Here is a 14,645-nt window from a genome sequence, read left to right as displayed (position 1 = left end):
AATACATTTATATACATGTTTAAGCCAGAATGATTTGACATTTAAATATGATTTCCCTACGACTTTAATGGTTTTCAGCTTAAATATAAACACTATTGACTGGGCTCCACTGTCTGACAGTACTCTTTACTCTTCTGTGCCATATATTAAAAGCATGATCACATCAAGGCAGAGAAAAGAAAGTGTATTCAATTAACAGACAGCTGACAGCAGCATATTGAGCTATCGTGGTCCAGATTGTGATTTTGGCGCATGAATAATTTAGTAGCGCTTTTCATGCAAGCTGACTTATGGCAGAGTCTGGATCTAATAAGCTAAGCTAAACGGAGTAAATCTAGTTTGTGTGTGAGAGTCTGTTTGAGAAAGCAGAGCTGCTTCATCAAGGCTTTATCCACTCTGACTCTTCTTAAACCACCTTAAAATGAAGTTTTGTTGTCCAAATAGATTCCCAGTTCGCTTTCCTATTCTGAGCATCATATTATGAGTGTTTGGAGATGAGATTTAATGATTGATTGAATCCCTATGAAAAAACAGACCATTCAGTGAGCATGAAAAATGAAAGCATTGTTTAAACCTTTAGCTGTTTAAACACAGCTGTTATAAAGGGGCAGGGTAACAGAATCAATGATTTATACAAGATCCAAGATCTATGAGATGGAAGTTAAGGAAATAAATAAAAGACAGTACTATAGTGTCCTTGTTTCCGTTAAGACTCAACAGATTGTCAAGTCATTAAGTTCCAGCAGTTGATTAGTCTTTGCATGTTTTTCTAGCTAAACATATATTTTCCACAACATTATAACCCATGAATGCAGAAAAGCATGCTTTAGTATGCAGTTCTATCAAATTAAATTCGCTTAGATCCGCCTTAAAAAGGCATCTCGTCTCAGCAAGTTAGACATCTGTTGCAAGAACCCCGAAAATCCCTGTCAACCCACAACTGCCTGGTTTTTTAAAACAACAATCCATCAATCCTCTCTGAGCCTCTGTCTTTAGGATCGTCCTCCTGTTCCTCATTTGTCTCTAATAAAGCTGTTCTTTCGCTGTCGTCTCTTTTTCTTATTTTTGCTCAGCATTACCAGCAGAGTTGGCTACCTTCAATGCTTCTCCGGTTTTATCTCCAACTTTCATCTTACTTTCTGCCTCGTGGATAATAACCATACTTCAAACTTTATTTATTTAACATTTGCAAGTATACACTTACATCCACTGAATATTGGTTAATAGACTGAAACAAATCACACATGTCCTGTTCTCTCTGTTTTCCATCCTGTTGAGCTCATAAAGTCACAAGTCCTTCCTACGGTCCAAAAACATTTATTACTCCACAGCCCACTTAAAGGCTCTGATAATCTATATGCAAGCAGGAAACCTTTGGAGACTGGGTCAAAGGTCAAATAGACAGCTTTAAACTATGGCGAGCAAACTATCCCACATATGATATCTTTCATTAAACATTTCAAGAAAAAATAATTAAATGTGTCCTTAACAAGGGAATAAGAAAGTTTGAAAATCTAATCTCTCCCAGAATGCTTTGTAATAAAATTTCTACTTTTTTACACTCTATTAAGGAAGAACAAGAAACCAGTATGATGAACCAACACAAATTGCTGTATATCTATGTGGGAAGATGGATCAGATGAGACTTTGCAGTTTAAAGCAAAATTTCCCAAACATTTTAGCTTCTGACTCATAAAATGCTACCAGAATCGACTCATAACCCAAACTATTGGTTGAGTATGAAGACATTTCTACTAGGGCTGTCAGTTTTAAAGCGTTATTAGCGCGTTAACAGTTTTAGACTATAACGGTGATATTTTTTAAATGCACGTTAATCGCGCATCAAAACAAACGCACCATTTGCTCATGTTCTTTTTGTTCTCGCAGCGCTCTCTGTACTGTTCCTTTTTCCCTCGGCGCTTTCCGTAGTTCCAGGAATGCTAAGTGTGCGGGAGAGTCCGAAGCATAACAGACCCGTGCTTTGAATGGGCAAAAATGGCCAGCAGACAAGGTATCCTGAATGGTAAGTTTCTTTTTAAAGTAATGCCAGAAGGCTCTCTTGACAGAACCTGAGTCGTCTGTCTATGTTTTCCAGAAGAAACGAGCGTCTCACTGGCTTAGTGCCAACAAGACAAAGAAATGAACTAAGTCATGTGGACTGCGCTGCTGCTGCAGGTCCTGTTCAGGGCAAAGGAATATTTAAGCATTTTGAAAATTTTCTACATGTAAAATTTTATGTTGTTGAGATGACTGCAAAAGCCAGTTATTGTAATTTTGTTTGATTTATTTATTATTTTGTGAGTAACTTCATTTTATTTGAATTAATTCTGTATTTCATAACGCAATGTGCACTTTATTTTAACAATATATATTTATTTTTGTCCTATGTTTGAAAAAAAAACTTAAATTTACGGAGTACTTTGAAGTACTCTTTACTGTTCTGTAGTTTTGTACAGTTTTGATGGAAGCATAACACCTAATTTTTACAGTTTTTGAATAATTATTGGCCAGAATTTAAACAAGGATATTTTTATTCTAGTTTCTTAAAAGTGCTTGAAAAATAATAATAATAATAATAATACAAAAAACTTTTTGTAAAAGCATTTTTTTTTAATGGCCAAATAGGCTTTTACACTTTAAGAAAAAAAAAAGATAAAATATGCAATTAATTTGCGATCAATCTCGAGCTAACTGTTGATATTATGCGATTAATCGCGAATAAAATTTTTAATCGTTTGACAGCACTAACATGAACTAAATCATTTAACAAAAGATTCTGTCTATTTTTATATAATGCTTTTATTTGTTTAAGTTCTTTAACATATATATTTATCTATGTGCCATTGCCAGACATTAAATTTACATTTGCAGGAAGAATTATCAGTTCTACTGAATGAAAAAAAATTTGTGGAAAGATGAAGGTAACCTATTTCTTTGGACTTTTACATAATAACTACCAGTTATGGTCAAACTGCGCACTTGTAAAAGTGTAATATATTATAATATAATATTGGAGAAAATGTTTGAAATTTTAAGTGCTAATTCTATCTGTTGTTTCTGCATTTTACTGCACAAAATTTCAAAAGAAAGCACATTGTTTTTTGCCTTTTTTCAGCATAAAAATTGCAATTTATGTAATATAAAAGACACATTTAATGGAATTAATTTTTTTCTGTTTCTAAATATGTTTTTTTCCCCGCAAATGTTGTCTTTAAATAACTGTATCACAATTTTTTATGAATATTTTTCATAATAATAATTATATAAAGTTTAAATGGGTCTTTTTATAAATTCTTAATTAGCCATCTCTCTAAATAACACCTCTGTCTTCTCTGATGTAACAACCGACATACAAATACTGATAACTTGGTTCACTCTGCTTTGCCAAGCAGCTCAAGCTCAGTCAGAAATGGCAGAGATAATCTGTTACTCAGCTTCCAGGTGGTGAAAACCTTTTCAGTAGCCTGGACTTTAACTAGACCATGCGAACGCAGGTGAAATTAAACTCTTAAGCATTTTAATATGAACCACTCAATTGCACATCTGGCTACATTTTTAGGGTGAAAAGTGAAACTAAACTCTTATATACTGTATATAACATCCTTTAAGGCCTAAAACAGGTTTTCTTGCAGGTTTGCTTTAAATCTGTTTAAAATATATTTCATCAACCCTGACCGACTTTACCCCAGTTGATCAAAGAATCCATACCCTACTTTCTTACAATACGGTAGGTTCATTTAAGGTGGTACTTCACTACCACACATAGTGCAGCACTTTGCAAAACAATCAAGTTTAATCAATAAACACAATCAACTGAACGCAGCGTCTTTGTTAGAGATTCACTGTTTAGGAAATTGTTTTATAAGCAAACTTTTCTTCAAACAGTAGTTCTCAACATTTTGACCTGATTCAAACAGAAACAGATGAACTATATTTACTAATTCTGAAGGTAATTATTTGTATTGCAGTTTATTTAGAGAAAGAAGGGTAAACGAAGATGTACAGAGGGATGTCGGAAGAGGAGAGGCCTCTGCTTCTGCCACAGCCTTACCTAGGTGAGGTTAGCAGTAGGACAGGCCTATTTGAAAGGTTAACGTTTGTATTCATTTTTTCCCGATTTTTTTTTTTTTTTTACCCTGGTCTGTATTTTAAATACTTAAAAAAAACTAACTATTGATATCAACTAATGGTTAAAGGCTTTTTATTGTGATTTTCCAGTCATGGGGTATGAACACTTTCTAAAGACAAAGCTGCTTCAGATTCATTATTAATCAGATTAATTGTAATTAATCTAAATGTCCATTAATAGACTAATTGTATAATAAAGTCAAAACTGTATCAAAAACATATATGGTTTGTATTTAAGAAGAAAATAAAATGCTCTGGTTTATATTCTGCAAAAAATCTCCTTTAAAGCTCATTAACTGATTAAATCAACAAATAAAAAAAACAGTTGAACAGTTGATAGATTAATCCAGTAGCCAAATAATGAGGAGTTGCAGCCCTGTTTCAAACTTTATCCCACAGCTCCTGCTTTGACCTCCAGTTCTAACAATAGTGAGCAAAAGTTCATCTGATACATCAGTGATGACGGAAACATGAGAGGAAAACCAAACCAGACAGCCACCGATGGATTACTGTGTGTCTTTGCATCCTCTTCTTCCTGTGTGGGTGTGGTGCAGGCCGGGAAAACGCAAATTCCTGAAGGCCAGATTAATGGGCTAACATTAGATTTAATCCCTCTATTGTGAAAGACATACAGAGCGAAGGCAAACCTGGATCTAGAAATTGGCTCTCTGGATAATCACAGCTAAAGCTCCACCTGTAATAGTGTGTTGATTTATCACATTAAATATTCCCAAAGAAAATGGATGCAACAACTATGCATAGAATGCTAATAAGAAAATAATAAATTGCCTGCTAGATAATTAAATAGAAAACCAAATCCACTGTGTATTCATGTGCATCTATATCATATCTATTGATGTTCCCAGGCTCCTCTTCTGTCCCTTCATGGGACCATTTCCAAATTCCAAAGAAACTTTCTAAAGCCGTTTGTTTATTGCTTATTTCTGCTAGCTTGGGGGTTTAAATTGGGGGTTTAAAGTGGGAGGCATCACATGACCTATGGTACCGTAGCTGACATTCGCCAACAATGAGTTAATCTGCATATTATTTGGTTCAGACCAAGTAAAAAAAATCTTAGATTTAGGAGTACTAGATAATTTTTCTTTTTTTAAGACATCATTTATCCTTTTAAATATTGCCTATGTTTAGTTCTATAACTTAAAATCTTAAACCAAGAAATTGTCGTAAGTAAAATTAATTAGCTGCAGTGAGAGATAATTTCACTTTGTTTGAGTAGGTTTTCACTATGATTTAGTTTTATGTTCTTTATTTTAGAAGCCCCTTTTTTGCAGTGTAATGGAGAGAATTTGTCCGTTTTTCAAAATATAACACTGTTCAGACTGGGTAAATAAAGCAAAAATATTTAAGTATTTATTCTTTTTGTCCGTCCCAAGCAACCAACATGGGATCCCTAGGATCATTGATTCAGATTACTTTGCTCTTTGTGCTCACACTCCTGTCAAAATCAACACAGCATTCATATATGTTCTCCTTTTGCATCCCTGGATGTTATCCTGCTACTCTGGCCTTCTCATAAGACACAAGTCTTAGCTTAGCTGGTCTATATTGCTCTTAGGAATGAGTCTGCATGGCGGTTAGTCCTGTGTGGAAGTTTATTTTTCTTAAAATAAGAGCTTTTTTTTCTGGAATTAAGTAGTTTAGTGATACACTTTGCCAATGGAATAAGGCAATTTGCATTTAAAATAAGAAAAAACAACTGCAGTCTCTTATTTCAGGTGCATAATATCTAATTATCTAATTTTATACTCATTTTAAGAGTAGAAAAGATAATCTTATTTACCTACTCAAATTAAGGGTAAATACCCTTCATTTAGGACATTTTTTGCAGTGTGACCTGTCTGCAGCCTAACCTTCTTCTCACCCAATGGCAGAAGGAGAGACACTGCAAAAAATAAGGAAAGAAAATAAAAAATAAAAGTATTTGCTCTTAATTTGAGATATTAAAGAATATTATCTGCCAATAGAATGAGTATTCTTTCTCTTAAAAGAAGTTAATTAGGTATTATCCATTTGAAATGAGATAATGGAGTTGTTTCTTTATCTTAAATGTAAATAATCTTATCCATTTTATTATTCAAATTGTCTTACTTATTTTGCTTAAAGGAAAATTCCGGTTTTTAACACTTTTAGCCCATTTTCTGTAGTGTCCAGGATGAAATCGAATGATCGACACCAAAATTTTGACAATTGGTCCTGTCTCTGCTTTTTGGCTCATGCAGAATCCCCCCCTGGCTGCTTCAGAATGGCTTCCATAGTGCATGTCCGATAATGTCCTTAAAACAACCTTAAACGTTCTTTTTTTAAAATATGCTACTCACCGGGTCGTCAGCGCTGTTCAATGACGTTCCAAAAAAAGTTTCGTAAAGAAAAAACGTTCCTGTAGTGTTTTATTTAGCATTTTGTAAATCCCATTGAGTTCTGTTGGAATAGTCAATATCCCTCCGCCACCGGAAACGGAAATGGGGCCTGTTTACGCTTAGTTGTAGTCTTTTCGCAAGGCCCAAGTGTTTCTGCTTCACTCTGTGTACTCCGACGTCGAGGTGCTAACGTCTCTGTTAAACACTTTAAAAAACTCTGAAAATGGAATACGAAAGGTGGATTCTTGAGGAGGACATATTGGACTTTGAGTTTGACGGTAGAGGATACCGTCGCCAACTAGTGGTCTGGAGTGTGCAACGCTTCAGATTCGAACCAGAAGCGGAAGTTTATAAGCGGTTGTGATGTATCGGAAAAAATAGTTCTGGGATTTACAAAATGCTAAATAAAACAAGACAGGAACGGTTTTTCTTCACGAAACTTTTTTTGGAACGTCATTGAACAGCGCTGACGACCCGGTGAGTAGCATATTTTAAAACAAGAACGTTTAAGGTTGTTTTAAGGACATTATCGGACATGCACTATGGAAGCCATTCTGAAGCAGCCAGGGGGGGGATTCTGCATGAGCCAAAAAGCAGAGACAGGACCAATTGTCAAAATTTTGGTGTCGATCATTCGATTTCATCCTGGACACTACAGAAAATGGGCTAAAAGTGTTAAAAACCAGAATTTTCCTTTAAATCAAGGAACAATTCCTTTATTTTAATAGATTTACATTTTTGCAGTATAGGCACCATTCTCCCTACAACCCTTCAAGGGTATCTGGATATAAATAGATTTGTATACACTCTCAGTTTGTCTATAGATATATATATATATATATTTTTTTTTTTTACTACATGCAAGCTGTAAACTCCCCAATCGTTTTTCCATTTCTCTTAACTCTGTCCATGCTGTGGTTCCATTTTACCAAATGAAATAAAGTAAACAGTATGTTAGCACAACCAAAGCATCAGTATGACGCTGAATTCAAGCCGCTCGTTCATTCCACACAAAGACTCTTCTCCAAAATCTCCTATAAGTTTCCAGGACCACTGAACTCAACTAAAACCCCCTCCCAACCACCCTTCTCATCTCAGAGAGGATTTATTTAGTCAGAACGCATTACAGAGATGGAACCCGCGCCTCAGCTGTGGATTTGTGCGTGTTACTGTTTGCTCTGCTTCGTGTCGAGGTTACTTACTGCTCGTCGAGGACAGAGGGCTGTAATCAGATCTGCAGGGGGAAAAGACAAAAGAAAAAAAAATGAGAATAAATACAGAGAGATGATGCAGACATGAAGGGGAAAGGAGGAAGAGGAAGATGAGAAACAAAGAGAGGAGACAGAAGTTTATATTACGGTATGAAGTGCAGCCTCCATGAGGACCTGCCTCTATTTCAAATGAAACGCTGGCTTTTGGTTAAACTTTAGAGGAGCTCCAGCTGGACAGGTCACAAAAATGCACAGAGACATTGCAGCATGGTTTCTATCTGGAAGGATAAAACACTGGGACATTTTCTCAGATATCATCCTGCCGCACTCTGCACCGCCGGAGTGTTTCTGCATAATTTAGGTGAAAGCATATTTCTATTGCATTCCAATACGGGTGAAGAAGTTCAATTCCCACTATGTCACCAGCTGCTTGTCTATCTGCAGAGTACATTAAAGCATCTCCTCTTTAAAGTGACAAACATTTCTAATCAAGCTAATTATCCACAGTTTCTGGGTTTTACTTGTTGAAGCTCAGCAGGTTTTGCACACAGCAAATGATGTATCTTTGTGGTTGATCTCACTCTTTCAGGCATAGTTTTGTTTAGACTGTTTATAAGCAGCTAAGCTGAAACTCATTCTAATGAGAGGAGATTGAACATATTTCAGATTCCTGGCAGTAAAAGAGGAACATGAGACATTTTACAGCTGGAAACATTTGGACATGACTGTTATTCTGATGAGGATTCATACAACGGATTCTACTCGTATAAAAAGAGCTAGCCAGATGTGTTGTCTAACCCTTAGAAAAATAAACTAAAAAACAATATAAAATGTCTCAGTAAGCAAATATAAAGAGATTCGGGCAAATTCTGCCTTCATTATTGACATTTATAGGTTTATAAAGATGTCATAATGAATTGGAGCGAATTAATAAAACATGCAGTGTTATTTTACATTCAGTTTGAGAACAAGAAAAGAGCATTTAGGCTAAAATAATAAGAATCTAAATCTATCAATCTGTGTAAACTCTCTTAATTTATTATTTATTTATATATTTTGATTGAACTTTCTTTTCTAAAACGACCTTGTAAATCAGATCTTAATCTTAATGTTTTCGGTTTGTTTCTTTGTTTTATCCGGTTAAATAAAGGAAATGAAAAAAAGGAAAAATAAAGAGTTCCGACCAATTTGATAATAGTTAGAAAATTACCCTGGTTCTCAATATAAAACATTAAACTATTTCTGAGGTGATAAGCACAGTAGCTCATAAACTAGAGTCCTTATCTTTACCAGCATTTGATGATAACTGATCTAATGAAACATAGAACTTTTAATTGCACCATAGTAAGTCTGTTTATACCCCTTTAAACATCTTCCATACTTTCATGTAATGTTAGGATAATTATCACTGATGATGTGTGAGTTTAATACACCTTAATATTAGCTGCTGTTTTTTCCCAGTAGTTTATCTAATTAGGACAGTACCTCAGTCCGGCTATATACAGTATATACAGTTATAATCTTCATTCTGCACGTGGCAAAGATTGTAATGTTTTGATAAGGCTGGAGCCATGGATGTTTTCACATCTGCAAACGTGTATAATGTAATAATGTGATGATGCGGCATGCTGAAGTATAAAGGGCGGATTGTACTTCTGCAACCACACACATCAAATGTCGCTTGCGTCTGGTCGTGAACCAGTTTTGCTGGTAGGCTTCTGCACCGTCGGTCTGGAATTTCTAGGGACGCACAGCAGTTTCCCGACAAAGCGTAAGGTTATACTCCTGCAGCAGTGTGTCGCAGTGAGCTTGACGCAGAAATTTTTGATTTATGCTCGATTTTTAGCGTGGTCTGCGCTATACGCTGTGGGTCTAGATACGGCCGAGGCGATGAGGAAGTGGGGCAAGTTTAGTCCGACAACGGAGGGACATGACTGCGAAAAAGAGCGGAGATCCAGGTGGAAAAAGGTTCCCAGCGTTCTCGCGCATCTTGATCTTCCTGCTGGTCCAACTTCACGAGTTGTGTTCTGCAATTTGGGTCATAAAAGCAAAACAAGGTGGCCTCCTGTCTGCGGCACTGTCTGCTGTCAGTCACAATTTGGGAGAGGTGCAGCGGAGTGCCAGCGGAAGGGGCCGGGACAGCTTTTTGTTCACTGCGACGCCTACGCAGAGGACCTGGTTTCGGAGCATAAATCAGCCTTAAGGGGGAGCCTATTCGAGAACTCGCGAGAACTTCGGCGGATGGTCACGAGAACTTCTTCGACAGCACCGGCGGGAGTGTTTATTTTCCAAAACATCATGTCTGAGGCATCGTATAAGGGGTTGTACTTCCGAACCTCCTTGTTCAACCTTTCGTCGCGGTTATCCATTGTTGCTATTACTCCTCGGTTTTTAAAAATGGCATGCCCATGCACCGAATCGAGAAGGACGACCACATATACAGCCGGAAAGGCATACCAAGGAACAATTACAGCTGCTTTTTGTCTGCACACTTCCACTTGAGGTTTGCGATCGTCCGATGTGTAGTCAGGATTTTTGAGGCGCGCCACGGCGGTTGCAGAGCCTCTGCGCGGGGGGCTTGGTCGCGCACAGAGACAGATTTGACGGTTGCAGAGGCTATGCGTCAGAAGTATAAACTGGCCTTATAAAGTTTCGCTACCTGTTTGTCGTTGCCACTTCCTGAGAAGTGAGCCCAGTTGGTAAGCAGCTGCTTTCTGTAACCCTAAGCAACTTTTGTGATCTGAGTAAGATTAAAAAATCTGTTGTCATGTCTCATGGTTATTTTTTACATATATGTTATTAAGTGTTATTTAAAGAGTTTGTCCCAGGGGATCTCTTTTCAGGAAAACTGAACCGGAGAGAGAAAGCTTCAAGGTGTAGACACAGAGCTTTCCTTTAACAGTAAAGGCTGATTTATACTCAGAAACCAGGAAAATGGTTATTGTATTGTATTTTATTATTATATTGTATTTATTATTATATCTATTATATTTCATCATTATAAAAAAAGTTAGAACTGTCATTTTTACTATTTTTCAAAGCTGCACTTTTAAAAAGATGAAATTGTCCAGTGGGCTGTTTTCAAACGAAATTTCTTTTTGTTTTACACTTGTGTAAACAAAATGACAAATAAAATCTGTCTTAAGTCTAAAGTCTTAAAGTGTAAAGGTCGTCTGCGTGTGTGTCGCAGTGAACGTAAATGTGCCATTGTGCAAATTGTAGGTGACCGCAGACAGTGCCGCAGACAGGAGGCCTCTGATTGGTCAAATCTACATCCGCTCTACACTATAAGTATTTCCTGGTTGGTGCCTTACCGCAGACAGGAGGTCAGCTTGTTTTGTTTTTATGACCGCCATTGTGGAAAACGACTTGGACTAGCTAGAGGAGCGAGGTACGCGAGAACGCTGGGGCCCTTTTTCCACCTGGATCCCCGCTCTTTTTCGCTCTTATGTCCCTCCGTTGTCGCAAAAACTTGCCCCCACTTCCTTACCGCCTCGGCCGTAACTAGACCCACAGCTAGTTCGTGATATTCCACGTTGTGGTGTGGAATAACATAGAGCAGACCAGACTTCAAAATTGGTCATTGATCGAAAATATAAATAAATACAATATATCAGTGTTTTTCAACCCTGGTCCTCAAAGCACACTGCCCTGCATGTTTTAGATGTTTCCTCCCAGCTTTCACACACCTGTTATCAATTGATAGCAGATTATCAGGCTTTGCTGAACTGCAATCATCTGAATCAGGTGTGCTGAAGCTCAGAAACATCCAAAACAGGGTGGCACGGTACTAGGGTGCCCTCCCACCCTCCAAATGACCTTAAATAAAGACATAAAAATAACAAATTATAAAATTAAAATATTATGAAATATACTGATATATATATTGTAGATGTGACAGCTAAATATTTAATCTTTAATGACGAGTAAGGCTGTTTCGTTTTTTGTCGGATTGGTGACGTATTTCCGTCCTAGGGCACAAACATCTTTGACCATAGATTCTCGTTAAAAGTTGTACATTCACAGTACCCGCCCCCCCCACCCCCATACACACACCCACACACACACACACACCAGCCATCACTGAGTTGGTATATAAACTTTTCCCATCAAAAAATGTATAAATAATAAAAATCTTGAACAGTTAGCCTCCATTTAATTATGGGATCCAAATAATTAGGGTTGAATTAGTCTATTCTTTCATATCCCATTTTAAAACCATCAAACTAAAACATGAAAAATTGTCAAAATAAAATGATGTAGGGATATGAATAGTCGCTTTGTGAGGTATTGCTGTAAAATTTAACTGGAGGAACTAACCAGTATTCTGGATTATGTAATTACAGGAACCATCTGTGAAACCTCAGCTTGAGCATATATACTCTCCAGCCTGGGAATATTAGTCCCAGAGGATTTAACTGACAGCCAGAGAACGCTGTCCCTCCTGTGTCTTCATCACTAAACTAATAAGGGCTCTGGAGCTGCAGGAAACAGAGGAGAGGGCCTGTTTCCTGCAGCAGGAGGTTTTCAGTCCACCTAATGAGAATTAGCACAGTAGAAAAATGGATGAGAAGGACGTGGGAAAAGGAGGTAAGGCCTACAAGGTAAGAGAGATGGTGGGGTACCATAGAGGGGAAACCATAAGTCAAGCAGGCGTGGAAAAATTAAGAAATTCACAAAGCGGATATTTAACGACAGGAAGGACCCAGAGAAATGCACAAAGTTAAAAACTAGCCACTGCATGGAAAAAATATCCTTTTTTCCTATCATGACTCTTTGGAGCAAAGTTGGAGGTGGTCCTGTGAGCAGTTGATGGTTCCTTGGGGTGTGAGGACTTGGCAGCAGCTCCGGCTAACATCTCGCCTGCCGTTCCCAGACTGGAAGCGCTGCCTCACTTCATCCTCATCCAAAGATAATAAACAGAACGTGGAGCGCAGACAGGCAGAAGCCCAGCTATGCACATCAGACCTGAGCACAGGATGACCTAAAGAGGGTCAAAATGACGTGTCTGACCTCTAAAGAGACGAACAGGCTGAGGCGCCTGTGGTCCATATCGGTAGAAAAGAGATGAAGTGAAAAAGAAACGATAAAAGTCTTATCGTTTCACCACATCGGCTTAAAACCAGTGAAACATGAAAAAGTGTGAAATGAGAAAAAAAATATTTGAAGCCCATTGAATGCAGGTGGTGGGTGACTGGAGGTCAGATGGTAGCAGAGACAGCAGGTGTGGGAGGTCGGATGGGAGGCTCAGCGGTTATCAGCTGCTTTTCTTCCTTTAGCATCAGCACTTTCCATTTATGTGGATCTGTGGTGAGCTCCATAAATCAGCCCTCTGACTAATATGAAGATGGATTCCAGTTCATTTCTAAAAAAACACCAAGGTCCCATATATAAAAAAGAGTTTAATACAAGAACTGACTGGACAAATAAAGACAAGGATACAGAGACAATGATTTTTGCAAATATACTATGATATTTTGTCTTGGTTTTGATTCTATTTGTGTTTTCTTTTTGATTTTTCATCAGTTTCATTTCCTTTTTGTGTTTTTTTTAGTTGTTTCTGGTTGTATTTGAGTTGTATTGTATTGTACTTCTTGTTTACCCTCTGTTGCCCTCTTGTGTCAGTCTCCTTTCCCCTAGCTCCCTTCTAGGTTCCTCTGTTCACACCTGCTCCCACTCTGCTGATCAGACTAGGCTTTGTTCAATCTCCCTTCTCTTCTGTTACTGTTTGCTGGTTCCTCTTCGTTTCTTGGCTCCTCATGTGTGTTTTCCCAGATGTTTCCTGGGTTTTGTTTTTTCTGTATTTGTTTTTGTGGACTTTTGCTACTCTTGCCCCTTGGATAATTAAATCTGCAAGAAACCACCTCAACTTCCATCTCTGCATTTGGGTCCTCTAAAAACCTCCTCACAACCTGACATATTTTCAAATTCACTTTTTTTGCATAATTATGGTTATTTTAACTTTTTAAATATAGTTTTTTTTTCTCTAAAAGGCTGCCAGCTTGTTAAAGATTATCAGAGAAAATACACTTCTAATTTGCAGCCCTGTCTCAATCATATTTTAGCTTGAACAATCATTGATCATTGAATCTGGCAAGTAAAGGAAATTCTCTTTGCAAGATAAGAACTGAAAATATCCCAAATTCATAAAAAAAAAAAAATCTTGCAGGTTCAGAAAATAACAATAGATAATTTAGAAGATAACAATAATGAAACTTAATTTAAGGAGAAATGTCAAACCGTTCTACTTTGTTTCATTTCAATAGTCTAAATTAAAGATTTAAAAGATAATTCTATTTTATCTGTCATTAAATGGTCTAAAAATCAGCAGATTTTACATTGATTAGCAGGTGAACAGCTATAGTTGTCAAGGCAGGACAATAACTGTACTAAAGATTATTAATCTGATTATATTCATTTTGAAAACCAACAGTTTTGTTTTTTTTTAATCCAACAAACATATACGATCTGACTGCTGCTTTAAATGTTAGCTGAATATTTCTGGGTAGCGTTTCTTCTTAACTCTCTATAACAGTAATCTATTTGGTAACGCCTGTTGTTTCATGCAATTTGAAAAGCTGTAGTTGGGAAATAGATGGGAAGAAGTTGTCACAGTCAACATATTTTAATGAAGTGAAATGCAAAAAAACAAACAAAATTCAGCCAGAAGCAACAGAACCAGAACCTTATTGGGATAGATACCTGCAGACACATTGTCCTAAATGTATCTAACCTAACCTGATTGGTTCCTATAAAGGCTGTATAACATAATGTTTTTTTCCCTGGTTGTATCATTACTGTTCTGGTTATTTCCTGTATTTTTTTTTCCTTAAATTTTTTACTTGCAAAATGCCCCGTAATTAAATTACAGTTGTCTTGATCTTGATACAGAATTGTGTTTTTTTTTTCATACTTGCCAAATAAATTA

General features: G+C 37.0%; 1 protein-coding gene across 1 annotated transcript in view; it reads right to left on the bottom strand.

The window, feature by feature from the left end:
• The window catches only part of LOC107095843 (protein FAM124A-like), a 44,209-nt gene that overhangs the window by 27,215 nt on the left and 2,349 nt on the right, over positions 1–14,645 (bottom strand). The window contains exon 2 of the mRNA XM_015392199.1: positions 7,709–7,740. Within this exon, the coding sequence (XP_015247685.1) occupies positions 7,709–7,740 (32 nt within the window). The remainder of the gene's footprint in view (positions 1–7,708; positions 7,741–14,645) is intronic.

Source organism: Cyprinodon variegatus, unplaced genomic scaffold, assembly GCF_000732505.1.
Source record: "Cyprinodon variegatus isolate N-32 unplaced genomic scaffold, C_variegatus-1.0 Scaffold578, whole genome shotgun sequence".
Taxonomy (NCBI): Eukaryota; Metazoa; Chordata; class Actinopteri; order Cyprinodontiformes; family Cyprinodontidae; genus Cyprinodon; species Cyprinodon variegatus.
The sequence above is the reverse complement of the archived record's forward strand: the minus strand, read 5'-3'. Positions and strand labels throughout refer to the sequence as shown.